Source organism: Schistocerca serialis, chromosome 2 (genome assembly GCF_023864345.2).
Source record: "Schistocerca serialis cubense isolate TAMUIC-IGC-003099 chromosome 2, iqSchSeri2.2, whole genome shotgun sequence".
NCBI classification, from domain to species: Eukaryota; Metazoa; Arthropoda; class Insecta; order Orthoptera; family Acrididae; genus Schistocerca; species Schistocerca serialis.
In genome coordinates, this window is record NC_064639.1 from 885128484 (window position 1) to 885155254 (window position 26771).

A 26771-nucleotide genomic window follows, 5' to 3' on the forward strand; every position below is an offset into this window, starting at 1 on the left:
CTTCTCAGGTAAGATGAAGGCATTAGTGGCAACCTGATTATCCCTCAGATTCGGTGGACACACTGGATGAAATGAACACCTCGAGAAAGGTGTGCCAGTATCTGAACGTGAATGGCATCTGGCCCCGGAGCAGAGGACCGGGACAGTGCAAGCGCACGTTCGAGTTCCCTCATAGTAAAGGGGGCATTATAAGTTTCCAGATTCAGCGAGTGGAAGGAAGGTCGCCAAGCCTCTTCTGCCTCTTTCCTGGGAAGGAAGGCAGGGTGGTAATGGGCGGAGCTTGAAACCTCCGCGATAAAGCGGCCGAAGGCATTGGAGACAGCCACAGGATCAACAAGGACCTCATTACCTGAGGTCAGGCCAGGTACCGAGGAGTGGGCCTTAATGCCCGACAGCCGGCGCAGGCCACCCCAGACGACAGAAGAGGGAGTAAAACTGTTAAAGGAGCTGGTGAAAGAGGCCCAACAAGCTTTTTTGCTGTCTTTGATGACTCTACAGCATTGCGCTCGGAGTCGTTTGTATCCAGTACAATTCGCCAACGTAGGATGGCGGCGAAAGGTGCGTAAAGCACGTCGTCGAGCACGGATAGCGTCTCTACAAGCCTCATTCCACCAAGGGACGGAAACGCGACGTGAAGAAGAGGTAGTGCAAGGAATGGAGCGTTCGGCAGCATTGATGATAACAGCCGTGAGGTATTCGACCTGACTGTCACAACTGAGAAAATCGTGGTCCGGAAAGGTCGCCAGGGAGGAGTAAAGTCCCCAGTCTGCTTTCGGTATGTTCCAGCTCGAAGGACGTGGGGATGGGGTGTGGTGCAGGAGACGAACGACACAGGGGAAATGGTCGCTTGAATAGGTGTCAGAAAGGACATACCACTCGAACCGACGGGCAAGAGTGGTAGAACAGATCAAAAGGTCCAAGTGGGAGTAGGTATGCGCAGAGTCCGAGAGGAAAGTCAGGGCGCCAGTATTGAGGCAGACAAGATTGAGATGGTTGAAGACATCCGCCAAGAGAGAGCCTCGTTGACAGGATGCAGGAGAGCCCCAAAGGGGATGATGGGCATTGAAGTCGCCAAACAATAAAAACGGCGGAGAAAGCTGAACAATCAGGTGCATCATGTCAGCCCGACTAACTGCGGATGACGATGGTGTGTAGATGGTACAAACGGAAAAAGTAAAAGCAGAAAGAGTAATACGGAGAGCTATTGCTTGGATTGGGGTGGTCAGTGGGATGGGATGGTGATAGACATCGTCCCGAACGAGCAACATGACCCCACCATGAGCTGGGACACCGTCCACAGGGGTGAGGTCATACCGCTCCGAGGTATAGTGGGTAAAGGCAATACGGTCAGTTGGGCACAACTTGGTTTCCCGGAGACCAAGGACAAGCGAACAGTGCAGGTGGAGTAGCAGTTTTAATTCCTCCCGATTAGTTCGAATACCTCTTATGTTCCAATGTAACAAGGCCATTGCGAGTAAAAAAAAAAAGGGGGAACGAGATGGGGGTAGAGCAGGACACCTCGACGGCCGCGGAGGGCCAGGTTTCGAGGGAAGAACGCTACAACCGGCGGGAGGCGGATCCTGTTCCATCGAGTTGTCGCCAGCTGCGGCCGCTGTCCCGGGTTGCGTAGGAGGGGCAGCATCATGTGCCGACGAGAGTATGATCCCTGTGTTGCCAGGGGGCTACAACCTAGAGGGTACATGACGACCCCACCACAACAGGCTGGCTACCGTGCTGGATTTCGGGTGCCATGTAAAGTTCATCATGATCGTAGGTGCAGATGGGGACGCACTATGGGCGTAACTTGTGCAACCCATCAGGCGTTTAGGCCCAATTTGAGGAGTAGTGGGTGTGGTTACAACGCCGTTACAATGCTGAGTGCCAAAGTCTTAGTGCACTGAGGACCAGTGAGACACCACATAAGGTGTCCTTCCCCAAAAGGCTCGTACTTCTGTAGAATTTTGAAAAATGGAGGTCAAACCCCAAGGGGGACCATCACACTCCTTTTAGTCGCCTCTTACGACAGGCAGGAATACCTCGGGCCTATTCTTACCCCGGACCCGCAGGGGGATCCATCCCTTGGTGTGTCTTTTTATGCCCGAGAGATCCAGATCCTTGAGACAGTCTGTAGCACATATACCAAATGGCTTGGTTGCTTGGGACAGATTCCTGAACAGTGTTCAAAGGTGGGTTGGACCACTGAACTAGACGATAATGACTGAGGTGAGACTTTCAGCGCCTGTCGAGCCCAAAGGATACCTCGCCGAATCCAGAGTGGTGGTTCACCAGTCTCTGCACACAGACTCTGAAATGGGCTGGTCCGAAAGGCTCCTGTCGATATCCGAATGCACTTATGGTGGACAGCATTTAATATACTGAGGTTGGAAGGACAGGCCAATCTGTAGACCACACTGCCATAATCTAAGCGTGATCGACCAAATGCCCTATAAAACTGCAGGAGGCGGGACCTGTCAGCTCCCCTTGATTTTCCAATAAGGCATTTAAAAATATTCCACGACTTTAAGTCCTTTGTTCGTAGATCTTTAAGGTGTGGGAGCCAAATTAACTTCGAGTCAAACAATAAACCCAAAACGTGCACAGTGTCTTGAAGACTTAAAATATTGTCCCCCATTGAAAGCACTGCTTGGTTAAAACTGACGAGCACGGTTAAAATTGACAGTCTTTTCTGGTTGTTTGTTTTGTTTTAGAGCACAAGAAACAACTGGGGTCAAATGCACCCAAGTCAAAACTATGGAACACAGACGAGGGGAACGACTAGATGTCAGCCCCAATGGACAGAATAGGAGATAGCTAAAAAAGACATGTGGAAAAAGGGATAGAACACCATCCAAAAATGGAGGCCCAAAACTAAAAATTAAATGGCCTTCGCCAAATTGCTGTGGCGGATAAAAATTAAAACGCCGTCGGCAGCCCCCCATATCATTCGCTAAAACAGCTGATGAATCATATGGCAAACCCAATCTGGAACATAAATTGGTAAAAAGATGGATATTCCAACAGGAAGTGGCGGACAGTTAAAATTTGGGCGCAATGCGTACAAAGTTGTGGGGCAGCGCCACTGAGCAAAATGACGATGGCTAAAAAGGCAGTGCCCAATACACAGCCGAGTTAAAATAATCTCCTCCTGGCGGGAGGGCCGAAAGGAGGTCGTCCAAGGCGTCGGGAGAAGCTTAATAATCCGAAGTTTATTCCCATGAAGGGAGGACCATTGCCGATGCCATAGGGACACCACCTCCTGACAGACTGCCATGTAGAGATCATCAGAGGGAATATAGGCACTTGCAGGCTAAGGTACAAGGACTGCAGCTTGGGCAGCAGCGTCAGCAGCCTCGTTTCCTGGCAGACCGACATGACCAGGGACCCACAGAAACATCACACTGGCCCCACTGAGAGAGAGCAAGTGACAGTTTTCCTAGGCCACTGCACTAAGGGATGAGGGATGAGCAGTGGACAGCGCTGAGTCTGAGCAGAGAACACAGTTGGGAAGGATGTGTCACCGGACGTACTCTGTGGTCTCATACAAGGTGGAAAGCTCGGCTGTAAATACTGAGCAGTGTGCCAGAAGCCAATATCAAAAGACACGGTTGCCAATGATGAAGGCACACCCAACCCCACAGTCAGTCCGAGAGCCATCAGTGTATACAGAGGTACCATCGCTAAGTTCCATGTGACTGAAGGCGATAGACCAAAGCTGGAGTAGTGTCCTTGGGAAACAAATGAAGGCCAACGTTAGCATGGGTCGCTTCACGAAACCAAGGTGGTGAAGGGTTCAACACCCACTGGAAAAGTTACAGGTAGCGTGAAGTTAAGCCGCTGTAGCAAGTGGTGAAAGCAGACTCCGGGAGGTAACAGTAGAGGGACAAGCTCCATACTGACGATCTAAGGAATCATTGAAGGAGGTGGCATAGGAGGGGTGGCCACACATGGCAGACCAACGGCATACATACCTGGTGAGGAGAAAGTCAGTGGTAGGACAATGACAGTTCAGCAGCTTCAGCATACAGACTCTCAACCAAGCTAGTGCAAAAGGCACCTGTGGCCAAATGGATGCCATGATGGATAGTGTTGAGACAGCGTAAAAGGGATGGTCATCCAGATGCATAAACTAAGTACCCATAGTCGAGTTTCGAACAGACAAGGGACTGGTACAAACAAAGGAGGTTGGTTCGATTGGCACCCCAAGAAGTACCATTGAGGACACGTAGGACATTGAGGGACTGTGTGCAGTGGGCTGACAGGTAAGAGACATGGGCTGAGTTTCAAATCGAGCATGAACCCCAGGAATTTCGTAGTGTCAACGAACGGAAGGGCAACAGGCCCAAGATGTAGAGATGATGGGAGAAACCATTTGCGCCATCAGAAATTCATACAAACGGCTTTGTCAGTGGAAAAACGAAAGCCATTGGCGATGCTCCAGCAGTGAAGACGATCAAGACATCACTGAAGACGCCGCTCAGAGAGACAGGTCCATGGAGAACTGAAACAGATGGCAAAAACATCGATAAAAAGGGACCCAGAGACGTCTGGCAGGAGACATGCCATTATAGGGCTAATGGTGATAGCAAAGAGGATTACGCTCAGGACAGAACTCTGAGGCACACCATTTTCCTCAATAAAGGTGGCTGACAAGGCAGAACCCTCACGCATATTGAAAAGTCAATCTTGTAAAAATGCCTGAAGTAAACAGGGCAGGCGCACACGGTAGCCCCATGTGTAAAGAGTGCGGAGAATACCAGTTCTCCAGCAGATGTTTTAGGCCTTTTCCAAATAGAAAAACACGGCCACAGTCTGGGATTTCCGCAGAAAACCATTCATTACATGGGTGGACAAAGTAACAAGATGGTCCACTGCAGAACAACGCACTCTAAATCCACACTGTGCATTTGTGAGGAAATGGCGAGCTGAAACCACCACACCAGCCAGGCACGAATCAATTTCCATCACCATGTAAGAGATGGGGCGGTAGCTAGAAGGAAGGTTTTTGTTCATACTGGGCGTAAGTATCGGTATGATGGTGGCTTCACACCAGTGTCCAGGGAATGTGCCCTTAGCCCAGATGTGGTTGTACATGTTAAGCAGAAAGTATTTGCCTACAAGAGAGAGGCGCTGCAACATCTGAATGTGGATAGCATCTGGCCCTGGGGCGGAGGACCAGAATGAACTGAGAGCACGATCTAGTTACCTCAGAGTGAAGGCAGCATTGTAGCACTCAATATTCTGCGAAGAGAATGGTATCGCCCGGGCCTCCTCCACTCGTTTCCAATGGATGAAGGCAGGGTGATAGTGGGAAGAGCTCGAAACCTCTGCTAAATGGGGGCCCAAGGTGGAGATAGCAACAGAACCCACGACGACATCGGCACCTACTGTCAGACCAGAAATGGGGGAATGGATCTTGGTTCTAGAGAGCCGTCGGAGGTTGGCCCACACGACAGAGGAAGGTGTGGAATTGTTAAAAGAACTAGTGAATGAAATCAAACTAGCTCCTTTGCTAACCTGAAGAACTCTACGACACTTTGCACACATCTGTTCATAAGAAATGCAGTTTTCCAGCGTAGGGTGGCGGTTAAAAGCGCGGAGAGCATGTGCCCGAATTGTGTTGCGGCATTCCTCAGTCCACTAAAGGACTGGGACATGACGTGGTAAAGAGGAAGTGCGAGGAATGGAACGTTCTGCAACCGTGAGGATGAAGTTTGTGAGACATTCCACCTGGCCATCACAACTGGGGAAATTTTGTTCTTTGAAGGTCGCCAGGGAAGACTAAAGCTGCCAGTCAGCCTTAGTAAGCTGCCATTTGGGTGGGCACACAGATGTGGGGGAGCTCAGCAAGCGGATAGCACATGGGAAATGGTCACTCTAGTAGGTGTCAGAAAGAATGGACCACTCAAGGCAATGGGCAAGCTGGGCATGCAAAAGGATAGGTCCAAATGGGACTAGGTGTACGAGGAGTCAGAAAGGAAAGAAGGTGATCCAGTGTTAAGGCAGGAGAGGTTGAGTTGGTCAAGAAGCAAAAAAGTCAGCCAAGATGGCACCTCTCTGGTAGGTTTGGGGAGAACCCCAAAGGGGATGATGCACATTAAAGTCACTGAGTAGCAAAAACAGGGGAGTTAGCTGCCCGATAAGCTGAAAGAAGTCTGCCCTGGTGACATTGAAGGATGGAGGTACATAAACAGTATAGAGGAAGAAAGTCAGGTGGTGAAGGAAAAGGTAAACAACAGCTTGAAGACGAGTAGGTAGGTTGGTTGGTTGGTTTTGGGGATTAAAGGGACCAGACTGCTACAGTCATCGGTCCCTTTTTTCCAAATACAAAGAACACCCACAGAGAATAAAAACGAGGAACAGAATAGATCACAGACGATAGAGAACAAGAGAAACTGAGACAAAGAAAAGACAAAACGAACTAAAACCACACAGAGTGTGACGGTGGTTGGCCGACCATAGAAATAAAAAAGGAAAAGCCAACCACTTAGAAACACATTAAAAAAGCAGTTTAAAATCATAGGCCAAAGGCCAGAATCAACACAAAACAATAAGAGAAAACAGAAACACTCAGATTAAATGATAAAATCCCCCTGCCCGAATAAAACATAAAACTAAGTCAGTCATAGTGGAGTCGTCTGCTAAAAGAGCAGGGAGCGTAGCAGGCAGCGCAAATGTCTGCCTGACCACAGCTAAAAGGGGGCAGGCCATCAAAATGTGGGCCACTGTCAAAGCCGCCCCACAGCGACACAGAGGAGGGTCCTCCCGGCGCAGTAAATAACTGTGTCAACCGGGAGTGGCCAATGCGGAGCCGGCAAAGAACTACTGAGTCCCTGCGAGTGGCTCGCAGGGATGACTGCCACACAGCCGTCGTCTCCTTGACAGCACGGAGTTTATGGCGCATTGTCAGTTCGCGCCATTCATCGTCCCATAGCGCCAAGATTTTGCGGCGGAAGACCGCCCGCAAATCAGTCTCTGGGAGGCCAACGTCCAGAGATGGCTTCCTGGTGGCCTCTTTCGCCAGGTGGTCAACATGTTCGTTACCCGGGATACCGACATGACCGGGGGTCCACACAAAGACCACAGAGCGGCCGCAACGGGCAAGAGTATGTAGAGACTCTTGGATAGCCATCACCAGACGAGAACGAGGGAAACACTGGTCGAGAGCTCATAAACCGCTCAGGGAATCGCTACAGATAACGAAGGACTCACCTGAGCAGGAGCGGATATACTCTAGGGCACGAAAGATGGCGACCAGTTCAGCAGTGTAAACGCTGCAGCCATCCGGCAAGGAACATTGTTCGGAATGGTCCCCTAGAGTGAACACATATCCGACACGACCAGCAACCATCGAACCGTCAGTGTAAACAACACCAGAGTCCTGATACGTGGCCAGGAGGGAATAAAAGCGGCGGCGGAAGGTCTCTGGAGGGACTGAGTCCTTAGGGCCCTGTGCCAAGTCGAGCCGAAGGCAAGGGCGACGAACACACCATGGGGGTGTATGCAAAGTAGCCCGGAAAGGAGGTGGAACAGTGAAACCCTGAAGCCCAGAGAGAAGCTCTTTGATGCGGACCGCTATTGTACAACCAGACCGGGGTCGACGTTCTGGCATACGGACGACCGACCGCGGGAACAGGAGACGATAGTTTGGATGCCCGGGCGAGCTTAGAACATGGGCAGCATAAGCGGCCAGCAAACGTTGGCGTTGGAACCGCAGTGGAGGTACACCTGCCTCCACTAGTACGCTGTCCACAGGGCTGGTGCGGAAAGCACCAGTGGCAAGGCGTATCCCGCTGTGGAGAATTGGGTCCAGCACCCGTAACACAGATGGGGATGCTGAGCCATAAGCCAGGCTCCCATAATCCAGACGGGACTGGATTAACGCCTGGTAGAGCCGCAACAGGGTAGAGCGGTCGGCGCCCCAGCGGGTGTGGCTCAACCATCTCAGAGCGTTTAGATGCCGCCAACACGTCTGTTTAAGCCGCCGGATATGAGGCAGCCAAGTCAACCGGGCATCGAAAACCACCCCCAAAAACCTGTGGGTCTCCACCACAGCAAGGAGTTCGTCGGCAAGATAAAGCCGTGGCTCAGGATGGACTGTTCGGCGCCGGCAGAAATGCATAACGCGGGTCTTGGCTGCCGAAAACTGAAACCCATGCGCTACAGCCCAAGACTGCGCCTTACAGATAGCGCCCTGTAGCTGACGTTCAACAGCTGCAATGCCAGTAGAGCTGTGATAAAGGCAGAAGTCGTCAGCATACAGGGAAGCGGAGACAGAATTTCCCACGGCCGCAGCAAGCCCGTTAATGGCTATTAAAAACAAAGAGACACTTAAAACAGAGCCCTGTGGCACACCGTTCTCCTGGACGTGGGAGGAACTATACGAGGCCGCGACTTGCACGCGGAAGGTACGACACGACAGAAAATTGCGGATAAAAATCGGCAGAGGACCCCGAAGGCTCCATCCATGAAGCGTAGAAAGAATGTGATGACGCCATGTCGTATCGTACGCCTTCCGCATGTCGAAAAAGACAGCGACCAGGTGCTGACGGCGGACAAAAGCAGTACGGATGGCCGACTCCAGGCTCACCAGATTGTCGGTGGCGGAGCGGCCTCTACGGAACCCACCATGAGACGGAGCCAGAAGGCCCCGAGACTCCAGTACCCAATGCAAGCGCCGGCTCACCATCCGTTCAAGCAACTTGCAAAGAACGTTGGTGAGGCTAATGGGACGGTAGCTGTCCACCTCCAGAGGGGTCTTTCCAGGTTTCAAAACGGGGATGACAATGCCTTCCCGCCATTGCGACGGAAACTCCCCCTCGACCCAAAGACGGTTGTAAAGATCGAGAAGGCGCCGCTGGCAGGCCACTGAAAGGTGTTTCAGCATCTGACAGTGGATGCCATCTGGCCCAGGAGCGGTATCAGGGCAAGCAGCTAGGGCACTGCGAAATTCCCACTCACTGAATGGAGCATTGTAAGATTCCAGGTGGTTGGTGCGAAACGAAAGGCTCCGACGTTCCATCCGCTCTTTAATGGAGCGGAAGGCCTGGGGGTAATTCGCAGAAGCGGAACTCAAAGCAAAATGCTCTGCTAAGCGATTTGCAATGACGTCGGAGTCAGTACAAACGGCTCCATTCAGTGAGAGCGCAGGGACGCTGGCAGGGGTCCGATAGCCGTAGACGCGTCGAATCTTGGCCCAGACCTGCGAGGGAGTGACATGGAGGCCAATGGTGGACACATACCGCTCCCAGCACTCCTCCTTGCCTTGGCGGATGAGGAGGCGGGCCCGCGCACGCAGCCGTTTGAAGGCGATAAGGTGGGCTAAGGAGGGATGTCGCTTGTGACGCTGGAGCGCCCGCCGGCGATCTTTAATCGCTTCAGCGATCTCAGGGGACCACCAAGGCACAGCCTTCCGCCGAGGGGACCCAGAAGAACGGGGAATGGCAGACGCGGCGGCAGTAACGATGCCGGTGGTGACCGATTGAACCACCGCATCAATGTCATCAGTAGAGAGAGGCTCAAAAGCGGCAGTGGAGGAGAACAAAAACCCAGTCAGCCTTATTCATAGCCCATCTGCTAGGGCGCCAAGAAGAGTGACGCTGTGGTAGTGACAAAAAGAGCGGAAAGTGGTCACTACCACACAGGTCGTCATGCACACTCCATTGGACAGACGGTAATAGGCTATGGCTACAGATGGAAAGGTCAATGGCGGAGTAGGTGCCATGCGCCACACTGAAGTGTGTGAAGGCACCATCATTTAACAGCGAGAGATCGAGCTGCGACAAGAAATGCTCAACGATGGCGCCTCGACCTGTGGCCACTGACCCACCCCACAGAGGGTTATGGCCGTTGAAGTCGCCCAATAGCAAGAAAGGTGGCGGCAATTGGGCGACCAGTGCAGCCAGGACATGCTGCGAGACATCACCATCCGGAGGAAGGTAAAGACTGCAGACGGTAATAGCCTGTGGCGTCCACACGCGTACAGCGACAGCCTCTAAAGGCGTCTGGAGAGGGATAGACTCGCTGTGCAGAGTGTGAAGGACATATATGCAGACGCCACCAGACACCCTTTCATAAGCTGCTCGGTTCTTATAATAACCCCGATAGCCACAGAGGGCGGGGGTTCGCATTGCCGGAAACCAAGTTTCCTGCAGAGCAATGCAAAGGAAAGGATGAAGGCTGATAAGCTGGCGGAGCTCAGCTAGATGGTGGAAGAAATCGCTGCAGTTCCACTGGAGGATGGTATTGTCCATGGTGGAGACAGGCGTGACGGGACGGGGAAGGCAGATTACGCCGCTGGGTCACCTGCTGCCTCCGATTGAGCACCCGTGCTAGTGCTATCCATGGCGTCTGAGGGACTGGCGAGATCTAGGTCCTCAGCGGACGCCAGGATCGCCACCTCGTCCTCAGACGCAGAGCTGGAAGGTGGCGGTGGGGTGGCTGCCACCGCGAGTTCCTTGGGCTTAGAGCTCTTCTTTGATTTCTCACGCTGCTCCTTGGGTTTAACTGGCTGGGAGGGCTTCACCGATTCAGTCTCCGGGACTGAGGAGGATCGTGAAGCCCGTCGACCAGCTGATTGCGGGCACTTACGCCACTGTCGGTCGTCAGCCTTCCCACTGGTGGAAACCTGGGAAGGGAGGGACCCGAGGGACCCCTTGCGAGCGTGAGAAGCCAAAGAAGTTGGACACTTCTCCGGCTTAGAAGCAGAGACGGACGTCCCTGATGGGGGGGATGGTGTTGCCCCTGAGGTAGGTGGCGCAGGAGCAACCCGGTGGGTAGAGCCCCCCACTGGCAAGGGGGCAGGAGGAGTTGTACCACTCAGCGATCCGGCCGGAAGTCGTGAAACTGATGGGGCGAGCACAGGTGTTGTAGCGGCGGCGTAGGATGACGTCATGATGATGTAATCGGTCGTATTTCCGTTTGGCCTCAGTATAAGTCAGTCGGTCCAGGGTCTTATATTCCATGATTTTGCGTTCTTTCTGGAAGATTCTGCAGTCTGGCGAGCAAGGTGAATGGTGCTCCCCGCAGTTGACACAGATGGGAGGCGGGGCACATGGAGTATCGGGATGAGACAGGCGTCTGCAATCTCGACATGTGAGGCTGGAAGTGCAGCGGGAAGACATATGGCCAAACTTCCAGCACTTGAAGCACCGCATCAGGGGAGGAATATAGGGCCTGACGTCACATCGGTAGACCATCACCTTGACCTTTTCCGGTAACGTATCACCCTCGAAGGCCAAGATGAAGGCACCGGTAGCTATCTGATTTTCCTTCGGACCCCGATGAACGCGCCGGACGAAATGTACACCTCTGCGCTCTAAGTTGGCGCGCAGCTCGTCATCAGACTGCAAAAGAAGGTCCTTATGGTAAATAACTCCCTGGACCATATTTAAACTCTTATGCGGTGTGATCGTAACAGCAACATCCCCCAACTTGTCACAAGCAAGTAACCGTCGTGACTGGGCAGAGGATGCCGTTTGGATCAGGACCGATCCAGAGCGCATTTTTGACAAGCCCTCCAACTCCCCAAACTTGTCCTCTAAATGCTCGACGAAGAACTGAGGCTTTGTGGAGAGAAAAGACTCCCCATCAGCTCTCGTACAAACTAAGAATCGGGGCGAATAATTGCTACTGCCATCCTGAGATTTACGTTCCTCCCACGGCGTGGCCAGAGAGGGGAACGTTTTCGGATCGTACTTATCAGCATTAAATTGAGCCCGAGAACGCTTAGAGACTGCTGGCGGCTGGCCGCCAGCGAGAGATGATGTACCACGCTTCATTGCGGGTCATCCGCCCTGATGCCACCTACTCCGACCAAGGGCCCTCCCCACGGGCGCCACCCAGCCGCAGCAATAGCCACCTGGCAGGACGGCCATTGCCGGGAGTCCTGATGCCCCAAGGAGATGGGCATCTACTCCTTGGCATACGTGGGGAGTTAACGGCGCAGACATCAGTAGAGCGATCCCTGTGTTGTCAGGGGGCTACAACCAAGAGGGTACATGGCGGCCCCACCACAACGGGCTGGCTACCGTGCTGGATCTTAGGTGCAAAAACGGCCAAGGTCGTCGTCGCAGTTAAAAGAAACACTGCAGAGCGCAGCGTGGTAATCGCCCAAGAGATCGAAAACGAGCGGGACACCATTGCAACGACGAGAAAGACGGCTGAAGGTCTAATTGCACGACGGATACAGTGCACCATGTAAGGCGCCCTTCCCCAATTGGCTCGCTCTTCGGAATAATTTAGAAGGATGGAGGTCAAACCCGAGAGGGGACCATCACATAAGGCCGAAACATGTGAGACTCCTTTTAGTCGCCTCTTACGACAGGCAGGAATACCACGGGCCTATTCTAACCCCCAAACCCGCAGGGGGCGAGTAGGTAGGGAGATGGGTTGACTCTGAAGGTAATCTCGTATGAGCAACATGACGTCCACAAGAGATGGGATGCATACGTCAGGGGGAAGGTCAAAACGAATCGGTAAGTAATGTGAAAGCTCAAAGCGGTATTAAGGGCGAAATTTCGTTTCCTGAAGGAAGAATACAAAGGGATGCTGCAATGCTAGAAGCAGCCTTGAATCCTCTTTGTGGGACCAAACCCCACGAACGTTCCATTGGACGACAGTCAAGATGAGGAAGAGATGTAGGGGTGTCAACTCGGCGGCCGCCGAGAGACAGCCAGTGGAGAGTCACTACTACAGGGCACAGAAGCAGAAGGATCCTGCTCCATGCGATCCACAGAAGCATCGGCGTGCATGTGTGGTTGGTCTGTGGAGGGCAACGCTGGAAAACAGTTGGTGGTGCGCACCAGCGAGACAGATGCCAGCTGGGTTAAGTGACCATGTAACGACACCGTCGAGCAGGATCTTCGAGTTGGTGAAGGAGAAGACTCTTTGCCTTTAGCGGACTTCTTCGAGCCCTTCTGGTTAGAGGAAGACTTGGATGTTGTTTGGCTGGAGGGACAGAGGAAGTCTTCTCGGGAGTACTCCTCCTGTCCTTTCCTGCCTGCCGGTTATGTAGTGGGTAGCTTCGCCCCTTGAGGCGAGAGTTTGACAGTTTGTTGCACAGCAGGATGGGTGGACGGTGATGCTACCTTGATACCAGGCGACTTCACAACGTCAGTGCCAAATATGAGTTCGCATGTCTGCGTGGCCATGTCGCTCATGGAGGGAGGGGTAACAAGAACTGAACAATAGGTACCAGATGGGAGAACACAGGTTTGCGACTAGCCAGTAACTTGCGAGCAACTGGGTACAGCACTTTTTCCTTTACCCGAATCTCTTGAACAGCCCGCTGCTCTAGATACATGGGACAATCCCGGGAGGAGGCGGTGTGGCCACCATTGCAGTTGATACAGTGGGGAGGAGGGGGGCGGACATTCACCCTCGTATGCGTCCCTGCCACAGGTTACACATTTGATTGGGTGTCGAGAAGACATTCTAGTGTGACAACCGATGACACAGGTAGCAGCACATCATATTTGGAATATACAGCCGGTCTGTAATTATTTCATAGCCTGCTTTAGTCTTGGATGGCAGCACCACCCTATCAGAAGTGAGGAAAAGAGTGCAGGGGGGGGGGCATCAAGGAGGAATCCACCTTTTTCATTACACTATGGACGGCAATAGCACCCTGATCAGAAAGGTAAGACTGGATTTTGGCTCCGTTAGACCATCGAGCAGCCTGGTGTAAACTACACCACAGGAAGAATTCAAAGTTTTATGTGCCTCGACATGAACAGAGTAGCCATGGAGAAGCTAGGCAGCAAGTAGTAGTTGTGCTTGAGAATCAGAAGCTGTCTCCAAAAGCAAAGTGCCATTCTGTTAAAGAGAGAAGTATTTCACAGGGCCAGTAATAGCATCAACACCTTTCTGAATAATAAACGGAATGACCGTGGCAAAGGACTGACCATCTTCAGTACATGATACCACAAGGAACTGCGGAGCAGCAGGAAGGGTCTTTGGATCTGTAGCCTCATTACGTTTACCTTTCGTCGATGTCGATGGAGAGGATGAGCGACTCATTGCGAGGAAATTCCCACGACTGCCAGCATCTCCAATGGCGCGCTCCTTCCAACTGGGGGCCCTGTTGACAGGGGGGTGCACCCACCGTAGGTGATTGTTCACACTTCAGGTCCACCTCCTGAACACCTGACAGAGGGACCAGGACCAACTGGCAGTTTGGGAAGGTTACAGCTCAGGCAAACACGTCTCCCTGGGCCTGGCCAGTATCAGGGGGTACGCACCAACCCTACCTGTCGTCCCAGGGCTGGGAATTACGCGTTACCCAATCACTTTTTACGTGTCAGATGCATGGGTCGGCCTTCACCAGTGCACAGGGAGGAAGGAGGAAAACAGAGGATCATCAAACGCTCAAACATAGGAACGAGAGGAGAAAGGAAACAAAGGAAACAGGAGCCAAAAAGTTGAGACTGTTCGCAGGTCAGTGACAGAATGCAGAACATTACCCCGGACATGTTTCTCAAGAGCAGGGAAAAAGAATAGCAAGAGGAGAGACATACAGCATGGAAGGGAAAAAGTGCTACAAAGGATGGGCCCCTGTGGTAGCCAAGCACAAACCCACCAAAGAGTGGCGAGCCCCCTGGGGAGGGTCTTTTCTGGTGAGCACCGAAAACCAGTTGTCCGGGCCCAAGTTTCCAGCCTCTTAATGATCAGCTGTAGCTGCCTCGTCGTCGTCGCAGCTGCCTCGTAGAAGATTGCGAAGTCACCCACACACAAAACGCATTTGACGGAGCTCCTGACTGCGGAGGAAATGCCATTGATAGCGATGGCAAACAATGTGACACTGAGGGCACTGCCCCAGGCACCCCATTTTCCTGAATGTAGCAGTCGGACTTAGCATGACCAATGCTGTAACGAAAACGCCAGTCCTCGAGAAAGGATTGCATCAGAAATGGCGAAGGACGTTGTACCTCCAAGTACTGTCATATGCTTTGTTGAGGTCAAGAAACACAAACCAAATGGTTTTGGCTTAAGGAGGACTCTTGTATCTCTGTCTCCAGCAGAATTAAGTTGTCAAGGGTGGAACAGTAGCGCCACAAACTGCACTGGGAGCGACTCAGGTAACCTCCGGACTAGAGCAGCCTGACGAGGCAATGGTTGATCATGCGTTCAAGAATCTTACTCATACAACTGCTAAGGGCGATACTTCGATAACTGTTAGGGGCTCTACATTCCTTGCCTGGTTTCCAGAATGGAATTAATATTTCCTCCTTCCAAGTCGTGGGGTACTGTCCATCAAACCAGTTATGACAAACACGAGATGAACTGTCCTTTTGATTCAGGGCACAGATGAAGCATGGCTTTATGGACCGCATCAGGTCCTGGAGCGGTGTGTCTGGCTGCAGACAAAGCTGATTCCACTCCCCACATGGAGAATGGAAGGTTGTAGACTTCCTCGTTATGCGAGAAGAAACTGAGCTTCCTCATCTCTGCAGTCCTACAGAATACCTGAACAGCAGGAGCTTGTCTGGATGACGTAAAAATAAAGAAGTGTTCAGCTAAAACGGGAGCCACCTCTCAACGCCTTGGGAATATAGAAAGGGAGTATCTTCTCGAAGGTTCCCTCTATTCACTTCATTACAATGATAGTGTTATGCCACACTAATGCCCTGTTACTATGATTGTGAGACTTCTTTTCAGGAGGACTGACCAACGGAGCTCTCTGAGGAGAGGTTTTAGGTACAGCCTGACAGTACACCCATCCCATCAGGAGTAGTAGTAGTAGTTTGATGAGACCGTTCCATACGGATCCACGAGACACTAGAGAAACAACAGTTGACCTAGGCAGAGCCCTGCATGCCTGAGCAAGCGTTATGCAACTGGGAGGGATTCACTTCATCAGCACGTGGCACACCTTGAGGGTGAGGTTTTTTTAAAGAGGTGTGTACATTCCTCACGGTGCAGGTGGTGAAGACAAGACCCCCGTTCTCCAAAGCACACAACATCCACTGCTGCGCTGCACAGTGGTCGCTGAAGTATGACCAGAGTTTACAGTGACAGAGGACTGGTGAGCCCCCAAGGGAGCTTTTCAGAAATGTAACATAACTAAGTTTCATGTTCTAGAGATAATGTTTATACTTATACTTGCCACAAGCTAATTGTAGGCTTCAGATGTAAGTTTCATTGACAGTTTTCTTTCGAAATAATAGACTGAGCGAAGTGGCTGAGCCAGTGTTCGGACAATGGACTTCCATTCGGGTTCGAATCCCCATTTAGTTATCCAGACTCACGTTTCTTATGGTTCCATTAAGCTAAGGTAAATGCAGGGATAGTTCCATTAAAAAGGCCATGGCCGGCTTTTCTGAACCGCTGCTGCCCAATTCTCTCCAAGCTCTTACATGTGTTATACGGGGCGATTATGAAGATATGCAATTTTTTTATGTTATTCGAGAAGTTAAACTACAGAAAAAAGTTCATATAAACATAGGTCCCCAAATGTTTAGTTACAGAGTTACGGGTAATAAAAATTAGTCTGATATTTAGCAACTTCACTAATATGAAGCACGATTTTCATTTATTTTGTTGTTACTGATCTGGTGAATCTAATAAAACATGTCCCTGACCTATATCTGCAGTAGTTTTCCAGAACATCCAGAGAAACGAGGTAGAATGAGATTTTCACTCTGCAGCGGAGTGTGCGCTGATATGAAACTTCCTGGCAGATTAAAAGTGTGTGCCAGACCGAGACTCGAACTCTGGACCTTAGCCTTTCGCGGGCAAGCACATACTCCGCTGCCGAGTGAAAATCAGATTCTGGAAACGTCCCCTAGGCTGTGGCTAAGCTGTATCTCCGCAATTACCTTTCTTCCAGCAGTGCTAGTTGTTCTAGGTTCGCAGAAGAGCTGTGAGGTAAGGTAGGAGACGAGATACTGGCAGAATTGAAGTTGTGAGGACGGGTCGTGAGCCGTGCTTGGGTAGCTCAGTTGGTAGAGCACTTGCCCGCGAAAGGCAAAGGTCCCGAGCTCGAGTCTGTCAGGTACATAGTTGTAATCTGCCAGAAAGTTTCATATCAAGCAAAGAAGTATTTTCGTAAAATTTTTAAATAGCCCAATTTGTTTTTAAAATTCCAGACAATTGCAGTAAGTTTTCAACAGAAGTTTTCGAGAATTTAATTTTGGAAAAATGATTGTAATTACTTTAACTGCTTTTATTAATACCATAGCACACGAATTCATGTTAAACCGAAAAAAAACGAAGCTCAGTATTGAAGTTATACAGTGTACATACAATTTGACAATACATGTTCAAAAATGTCTCCACCGAGGTCAGTGCATTTAGCTGCACGTGTATGCACAGATTTCCTTGCTCGTTTCACTTTCACAGGTTTCTTCGTAATTTCGTCTGTTGCATTTATAACGCGAGCAAGTTTGTCCACATAAACTGTCTTTCATCTATCCCCAGAGACAAAAACCCATTAGCGTTAAATCGGTCGATCTGGGTGGCCACAGATGTGTAGCACCACGACAAACCCATTTCTGGGGAAAATTTTCATTTTAAATTTTAGCAATTGTCGTGGCGCCGTCTTACTGAAAGTACGTTTTCAATCGCGTAGCAAGTGGAACATCTTCCAGCAAGTGGGGCATTTCTTCCTGAAGGAACTTTAAGTACGTCTCGCCAGTTATACGTCCTGGGAAAATGAATGGTCCAATAACGTGTGTTGATTATATCACACCACACATTTATGCTAAATCGCTACTGGAAATTGCGTTGCGCTGTTGTATGTGGGTTTGCTTCAGACCATGCGTGCTCGTTACATAAATTGTTTATACCTCTCGAGTAAACTGTGCCTATGGGTACATAAAATGTATTGGTGTAACTGCCGATTAGTATTTTAACCAGTTGCGCAACTCCAAGCGAAGGGCAGGATCTCCCGAATGTAAATGATGCACTTTTTGATTGTGGTAAGGACACAGATTATTCTACTTCAGTGTGCGCCATACCTTTTATTGTGAAATGCCTAATCGTTGAGAGATGCGTCGTGTACTGGTACCCGGGCTACGTTGAACAGCATCCATAATATCCTCATCATCGTCTTCACGTATCGAGCGTTCGTCCTGATTATGAACGCTAAGTAGAGAACCTGTCTCCCGTGACATTCGAAATATTCCACTAATAGTTCGTGCATTCGGAACCTCTAACGGTTGCCAACAATGAAATACGTCTATACATTCTTGATGGAAAGTAAACAAATTTACTTGTCTAACCTTAGCTTCTCTGGATGTTCTGGAAACTACTGAAGATACACGTTTGGAACACGTTTCATTAAATTCACCAGATCAATAACAAATGGAAATCTCGCTTCAATTTAACGTCGTACAGTTTTGCGATGGATTCATATTAGCGAAGTTAGTCAACTTCAAGCAAAATCATGTTAGCCGTAGCTCCGTAACTAAACATTTGCGGAGCTATGTTTATACGAATTTTTTTCTTTAGTTTTGCTTGTAGAATAACATAATAAAATATTTGCATACCTTCGTGAATCATCCTGTATATGTATAAATTATATCTGCAACGTATGACGGTTCCTGTACTGTTGTTGAATGATCAGAGGACAAAGTCATAAAGACGCCACCCCACCTAAGCTACACATCAGGCTATGCTACAGATTACTTCTCTGTACATCTGTAGTCCACTACCGCCTTACGGTGTGTGGCGGAGGGTAGTTTGTGAACCGCTGTCACTTCCCTCCTCCTGTTTCAGTCGCAAACAGTTAGCACGAAGAAAGATTGCTGGTAAGCCTCCGTAAGAGTCTGAATGTCATTTTCATCTGCATCTACATGGATACCCAGCAAATCACATTTAAGTGCCTGGCAGAGGGTTCATCGAACCACCTTCACAATTCTCTATTATTCCAATCTCGTCTAGCGCGCGGAAAGAACGAACACCTATATCTTTCTCTACGAGCTCTGATTTCCCTTGTTCTTTCGTGGTGATCGTTTCTCCCTATGTAGGTCGCCGTCAACAAAGTACTTTCGCATTCGGAAGATAAAGTTGATGATTGAAATTTCGTGAGAAGATTCCTCCACAACGAAAACCGCCTTTGTTTTAATGATTTCCAACCCAAATCCTGTATTATTTCAATGTGACTCTCCCCTATTTCGCGGTAATACAAAACGTGCTGCCATTCTTTGAACTTTTTCGATATACTCTGTCACTCATTATCTGGTAAGTATCACACATTGTACAGCAGTATTCTAAAAGAGGACGGACAAGCATGCTGTATGCAGTCTCCTTAGTAGATCTGTTACATTTTCTAGGTGTCCTGCCAATAAAACGCAGTCTTTGGTTAGCCTTTCTCCCAACAGTTTCTATGTGATCCTTCCAATTTAAGTTTTAAGTAATTGTAATTCCTAGGTATTTAGTTGAATGTATGGCCTTAACATTTTACTGATTTATCATGTAACAGAAGTTTAACAGATTCCTTTTAGCACTCATGTGGATGACCTCACTTTTCGTTATTTAGGGTCAACTGCCAATTTTCGCACCATTCAGATATCTTTTCTTAATCGTTTTGCAATTTGTTTTGATCTTCTGATGGCTTTACTAGCCAAATGACAGCATCATCTGGAAACAACCTAAAATGGCTGTTCAGATTGTCTCCCAAATCGTTAATGTAGTTAAGGAACAGCAAAGGGCCTAAGCACTACCGTGAGGAATGCCAGAAATCAATCTGTTTTACTCGATGACTTTCCGTCAATTACTACGAACTGTGACCTCTGACAAAATTATGAATCCACTCCCATAACTGAGACGATGTTCCATAAGCACGTAATTTCACTACAAGCCGCTTGTCTGGTACAGTGCCAAAGGCCTTCCGGAAATAAAGAAATACGGAATCAATTTGAGATCCCTTGTAAACAGCAGTCAACACTTCTTGGAAGTTCTTCTTCTGTTCTTCTGTTTCACAAGAACGATGTGTTCTAAATCCGTGTTGACTGTGTCAATAGACCGTTTTCTTCGAGGTAATTCATTATGTTCGAATGCAATATGATATGGGCCTGTAATTTAGTCGATTACTCCTACTACCTTTCTTGAACATTGGTGTGAGCTGTACAACTTTCCAGTCTTTGAGTATGGATCTTTCGTCGAGCGGACGGTTACATATGGAGTATGAAGCTATTGCATCAGCATACTCTGAAAGGTACCTAATTGATATGCAGTTTGCACCAGAAAACTTGCTTTTATGAAGTGATTTAAGTTGCTTCACTACTCCCAGGATATCTACTTCTTACGTTATCCATGTTGGCAGCTGTTCTTGATGTGAATTCTGGAATATTTACTTCGTCTTTTTGAAGGCGTTTCGGAAGGCTGTGTTAAGCAACTCTGTTCTGGCAGCACTGCCTTCTACAGGGTGGTCCATTGATCGTGACCGGGCCAAATATCTCACGAAATAAGCGTCAAACGAAAAACCTACATAGAACGAAACTTGTCTAGATTGAAGGGGGAAACCAGATGGCGCAATGCTTGGCCCGCTAGATGGCGCTGCCATAGGTCAAACGGATATCAACTGCGTTTTTTTAAATAGGAACCCCCATTTTTATTACATATTCGTGTAGTACGTAAAGAAATATGAACGTTTTAGTTGGACCACTTTCTTCGCTTTGTGATAGATGGCGCTGCAATAGTCACAAACACACAGCTCTCAATTTTAGATGAACAGTTGGTAACAGGTACGTTTTTTAAATTAAAATACAGAACGTAGGTAAGTTTGAACATTTTATTTCGGTTGTTCCATTGTGATACATGTACCTCTGTGAACTTATTTCTGAGAACGCATGCTGTTACAGCGTGATTACCTATAAATACCACATTAATGCAATAAATGCTCAAAATGATGACCGTCAACCTCAATGCATTTGGCAATACGTGTAGCGACATTCCTTTCAACAGCGAATAGTTCGCTTTCAGTAATGTTCGCACATGCATTGACAATGCGCTGACGCATGTTGTCAGGCGTTGTCGGTGGATCACGATAGCAAATATCCTTCAACTTTCCCCACAGAAAGAAATCCGAGGACGTCAGATCCGGTGAACGTGCGGACCATGGTAAGGTGCTTCGCCGACCAATCCACCTGTAATGAAATATGCTATTCAATACCGCTTCAACCGCACGCGAGCTATGTGCCGGACATCCATCATGTTGGAAGTACATCGCCATTCTGTCATGCAGTGAAACATCTTGTTGTAACATCGGTAGAACATTACGTAGGAAATTAGCATACATTGCACCACTTAGATTGCCATCGATAAAATGGGGGCCAATTATCCTTCCTCCCATAATGCCGCACCATACATTAACCCGCCAATGTCGCTGCTGTTCCACTTGTCGCAGCCATCGTGGAATTTTCGTTGCCCAATAGTGCATATTATGCCGGTTTACGTTACCGCTGTTGGTGAATGACGCTTCGTCGCTAAATAGAATGCGTGCGAAAAATCTGTCATCGTCCCGTAATTTCTCTAGCGCCCAGTGGCAGAACTGTACACGACATTCAAAGTCGTCGCTATGCAATTCCTGGTGCAATCTATGTTGATGTAGCATTCCCAACACCGACGTTTTTGAGACTCCCGATTCTCGCGCAATTTGTCTGCTACTGATGTGCGGATCAGCCGCGACAGCAGCTAGAACACCTGCTTGGGCATCATTTGTTGCAGGTCGTGGTTGACGTTTCGCATGTGGCTGAACACTTCCTGTTTCCTTAAATAACTATCCGGCGAACGGTCCGGACACTTGGATGTCCTCGTCCAGGATACCTAGCAGCATACACAGCACACGTCCGTTGGGTATTTTGATCACAATAGCCATATATCAACACGATATCGACCTTTTCCGCAATTGGTAAACGGTCCATTTTAACACGGGTAATGTATCACGAAGCAAATACCGTCCGCACTGGCGGCGTGTTATGTGATACCACGTACTTATACGTTTGTGACTATTACAGTTCCATCTACCACAAAGCGAAAAAAGTGGTCCAACTAAAGCATTCATATTTCTTTACGTACTACACGAATATGTAATAAAAATGGGGTTCCTATTTAAAAAAACGCAGTTGATATCCGTTTGACCCATGGCAGCGCCATCTAGAGGGCCAACCATAGCGCCATCTGGTTTCCCCCTTCAAGCTAGACGAGTTTCGTTCTTTGCAGTTTTTTCGTTTGATGCTTATTTCGTGAGACATTTGGCCCGGTCACTATCAATGAACCACCCTGTATAGTACCACCATTGCTATCGCGCAGAGAAGGCATTGTGTCTTGCCGCTAGCATACTTCACATACGACCAGAATCTCTCTGTATTATCTGCCAGGTTTCGAGACTAAGTTTAGTTGTGGGAACTATTATAAGCATGTCGCATTCAAGTCCGCGCTTAATTTCGAGCTTCTGTAAAAGATAGCTCATCTTGGGGATTTTGCGTCTGTTTAAATTTGGCATGTTTTTTTCTTTGTTTCTGCAACAGTGTTCTGACCCGTTTTATGCACCGAGGACCAGCTCCGTCGTTTGTTTATTTAGTATAAATCTCTCAACTGCTGCCGATACTATTTCTTTGAATTCAAGCGGCATCTGATCTACACTTATATTGTTAATTTGGAAGGAGTGGAGGTTCTCTCTCAGGAAGGCGTCAACTGAATTTTTATCTGCTATTTGAATAGATATATTTCGTTTATTTTTGGAGGATTCAGTATTCAATCTCCCAACGACAGCCTTTGGTGACTAATCCCTGTATCCGTGTTGATGCTCGTTATTAACTCACGATTATTTGTTGCAAAGAGGTCAAGTGTGTTTTCACAACGTTTTTCTATTCATGTGGGCTAATGAACTAACTGCTAGAAATAATTTTCAGAGAATGCGTTTAGCACAATTCTGGAAGATTTGTGTGTAACTCCGGAATTAAACATGTATTTTCGCCAACATACCAAGGATAAATTAAAGTCGCCACCAGCTATAATTGTATGAGTAGGATGCGTGTTTGAAATCAAGTTTTTTTTTTAAACCTTTCAGCAATTGTATCATCTGAATTGGGAGGTCGGTAAAAGGCTCCAATTATTTTATTCCGGTTGCCAACAATGACCCCTGCTCATACTAACTCACAGGAACCATCTACTTCAATTTCGCGACAAGAGAAACTACTTGGTTAATTTGGGGGAGTGGGCCTAACCGCCAGGTCATCGGTCTCATCGGATTAGGAAAGAATGGGAAAGGAAGTCGGCCGTGCCCTTTCAAAGGAACCATCTCGGCATTTGCCTGAAGCGATTTAGGGAAATTACAGAAAACGTAAATCAGGCTGGCCGGACGCGGGTTTGAACCGTCGTCCTCCCGCATGAGTGTCCAGTGTGCTAACCACTGCGGCACTTAGTTCGGTAAAACTAATTCTAACAGCAACAAACACGCCACTGCCAACCGTGTTTAGTCTATCCTTTCGGAACACCGTAAGGTTCTTCGCAAAAATTTCCGCTGAGCTTATCTCTGGCAGCTTTCAGTGCCTATAACTATTTTGTTTTCACGGTCTTTTCCCGAGATATGCGTAGGCGACAGTGGCATTTTAGTTGTCTCTTCTAAGAACGTAAGCGCTCAGAATTTTAATAGTAAACCACACTGTAATGCACAACACCTCTTGAGTCTACCACCGAAGTTAACTGACGATCCCCGTGGCTCTTCTAAAATGAACCTACAACGAATCCCCCCCGGGACGAATGATATTCATTACTGAACGTTAATGTTGTCTTTAGCACAAAAAGGCATTGCACAATGCTGCAACTAAAATTTTTGATAACTTACCCAGTGATATAAAATGGTTCACATACTTCAAAGTAAAATTTTAAAACAAACTGAAAAAGTTTGACGTCTATTCTGTAGAAGAATTTATTATTGTAAAGTGTAAAAAGTGGTTGGTAGAAATCAGTCACATCTGTATATTTTGAAAATATAACTTGTAAGTGTTCAGCATGTAGCCATATTTACGAATTACTTTGACATGAATGTAGAATGACTTGTTACAAGACATTACTATTTATCGTGCGAATAATCCATGGAACATGAAAAACTCCCAGACAGACTTTATGACTCTTAAAAAAATTTCACTAAATAAATTGAATTTATGAAATTCTTAAAGCGACGAATAAAACAAAGTAACTATAAAGCTAAACACCTTTTTCAAGCCATTAAAAAAGAGCAGAGCAAATTATCATCCCACAGTCTTCAATACACTCGCCATCTCCACTGGACCCAAGTAATTACTGTTTACAAGACTAAGCTACCTCTCACTAATTAAACGTTGTTAAACTAACGATACTAAAACGCACAAACATGCCAGCTACGTTACAAGAAACGTACTGTAAAGAATACAAGAATGGCTCGCACTACTCCATAGATCCGTATCGTTAACTTCAATAAACCCATTTGATACACAGAACGGAGCCAGGGCGAAAAAAATCGTCACTATGACGCCTCCAGCTGTTTGTCAAACGAGCGTATTCGGGTGCACCTGTAGTGGAACATCTTCGCCAATCCAGTCTGAAGTAAGGATTTCTTTGCTATTCATTTCTGATTATCGACGGTTTTCCCTTCCAATAGCCTCCGTGGGTCCTACTAGACAACAGTATTTCAAGGATGCACTAGCCTTATAAAATCAGCAGCCCTACTTGTTTGAGTAAGTATGGTTTCCTGGGAGACGTTAATCAGGAAGATCACTACATTAATCGTTAAACAGTTGCCAAAATAGTTAACTTCGTTAAACGTTAAAGCGTTACTTTACAGGATATTTATCGGAAGTTAAAGTTAATCGTTAACTCTCAACAGCAAACTTTACCTTATGGATGTAGTGAAATGAGCGAATGAATCAAATGCATTTCCGTTGCTTGAATAAAATTGTTTTGTTACGGGGAGTTGAGGTAGGGCATCTAAGATACTTAAACAGTTTTATCATTTAATCCGTTAATTTCATAATTAACGTAACTTACTAGTTGTGTGTTATTCACCAGCCATGGCTGGACAGAGAGCAGAGGTTGTAATTTAAACTATGATACTAAATTGGGTACTCTAAAACGAGTTTAAGAACTAGTTGAAATAAACAATGCAGTTATTCAGTAATGAACGTTAAATCACGGGAGGATTAAAATACAGGAGAATACGGTAGCGTCTGATTCTCGGTGCGAATTTCCCTTTGTAAGATATTCCTTTAATCGAATACGCCCGTCAACGAGGCGTCTGCGCAATGCTCTTCTCTAAATTGAACATTTGCTGGAGCTTAAAGTTCCTACCAGCTTCTCAGAGAACTTCAATTCGACGACACGTAAAGGAACCATGTTCGCAACAAATATTACTATGCGTTGGGCCACACTAGCTAGAGAAACCGCTCCCAATGCTGCAATGCCAATGGACTCTCCAATGCTTCTGTTTTTCTTTTAATCGCTTCACTGCTACTGGCTACGTTGTCGATACCTGAATGCCCAAGGCTGATTTTACTTTTTGGGATTCCTCGACCGGACCTTACCTTCACTGTTTCTTCAAACTATACATACCGCGATTCATACGCTCTCTTTATGTGTCGTTTTCATACAGTTAGGCTCGAAGTGTGAACCGCACTTTAACTTCTATGCAAGCATATTTTACAATGTAGAAGTATTTGTTCTCCTGATCTGCTTACGAAATTTAAGTAATAATTTAAATGGGGAACAGATTTTCATCAGTTGTGGAGCTAGAGTCAAATTTCATGATTTACTTTCCACAGTCAGGCCACTAAAAGAAGATTAGTACTTCACGAGGACTCGGTAAACAACAATAAACAGTCAACATATAGCCATTTCCGCTCCCACTCGATTGTTTACGTCAATCGCGTGCATCTCGGCGTAGCCATGCACCTACATGACCCTACCTTGACAGAACGCGCTTTTCGCAAGCGGCGAGGCATCATTTTTGTCATGAATAGTACGTATCTAACGGCTAACGGAGTCGAGGTTAGCGGAAGTTTAAGACTCCGTCGACGTTTTAAAATTGAAAGTTAATCCCTTACTCGAAAAGTTAATTTCGAGAATTAACAGATTAACGTTCGAGTGAGCACTGACCTCAGGATGTTAATGGCGATGTCCAGCGGCAAGCAGCTCAAAAAGTCGAACTCAGGGGCGGCAGCGTCGGTCGGGTGGGACATAGTGGGAACTGACAGACACTGCCAGATCTCTAGCTGGCGAGTGAATCCGTCGACGGGGCCGGGATACTATGCTGTTGTCAGCTGTAGAGCGCGCTTAACGTAACGCACCGTGTGTGTGTCAACATAGCAGGGCGGCCAATCGGAAAACACTGGCAGACTCTTCTTCTGTTGTCTGAGCAGATGCGCTTCGTGATTAACTCCACTGCCTGACACACCTCCAATGCCTTCATGCTGCGCCGAAGCATCCAACGCAAGGAAAACACCAGCAAAGGTACACCTGTCATATGTTGACAGCCCTTGTGGACTGCGTAAACGAAACTCTTCCGATAATGTGGCCATAATCGCAGGTATAGTTTCAGTAGAATAATGTACAAATGTCTGGTGTTGTTGTAACAACATAGAATATCCTTACAAGAGTGACAGGTTTCCATAGTTGAAGTTTTACACAGGAGGATTCAGCGATTATGTTACAAACTTTCAGGGATGACAGAGAAGGGTAAATGTATCAGTCTGAGGTAAGGGATCCTGAATGGGTAACGACAGAGTCGAAATTTACAAGCGAAAATCGTTCTGATACCTCTGACAGTGGAATACACGTACCGGTACTGTTGTTGC

At 47.9% G+C, this 26771-nt stretch overlaps 1 protein-coding gene across 1 annotated transcript in view; it reads right to left on the reverse strand.

Moving 5' to 3' along the window:
- Positions 1 to 26205, reverse strand: part of LOC126456181 (uncharacterized) — an 83299-nt gene extending 57094 nt beyond the window's left edge. The window contains exon 1 of the mRNA XM_050091935.1: positions 26074 to 26205. Coding sequence (XP_049947892.1) covers positions 26074 to 26156 — 83 coding nt within the window. The 5' untranslated portion in view covers positions 26157 to 26205. The remainder of the gene's footprint in view (positions 1 to 26073) is intronic.
- Positions 26206 to 26771: the final 566 nt, after the last annotated feature.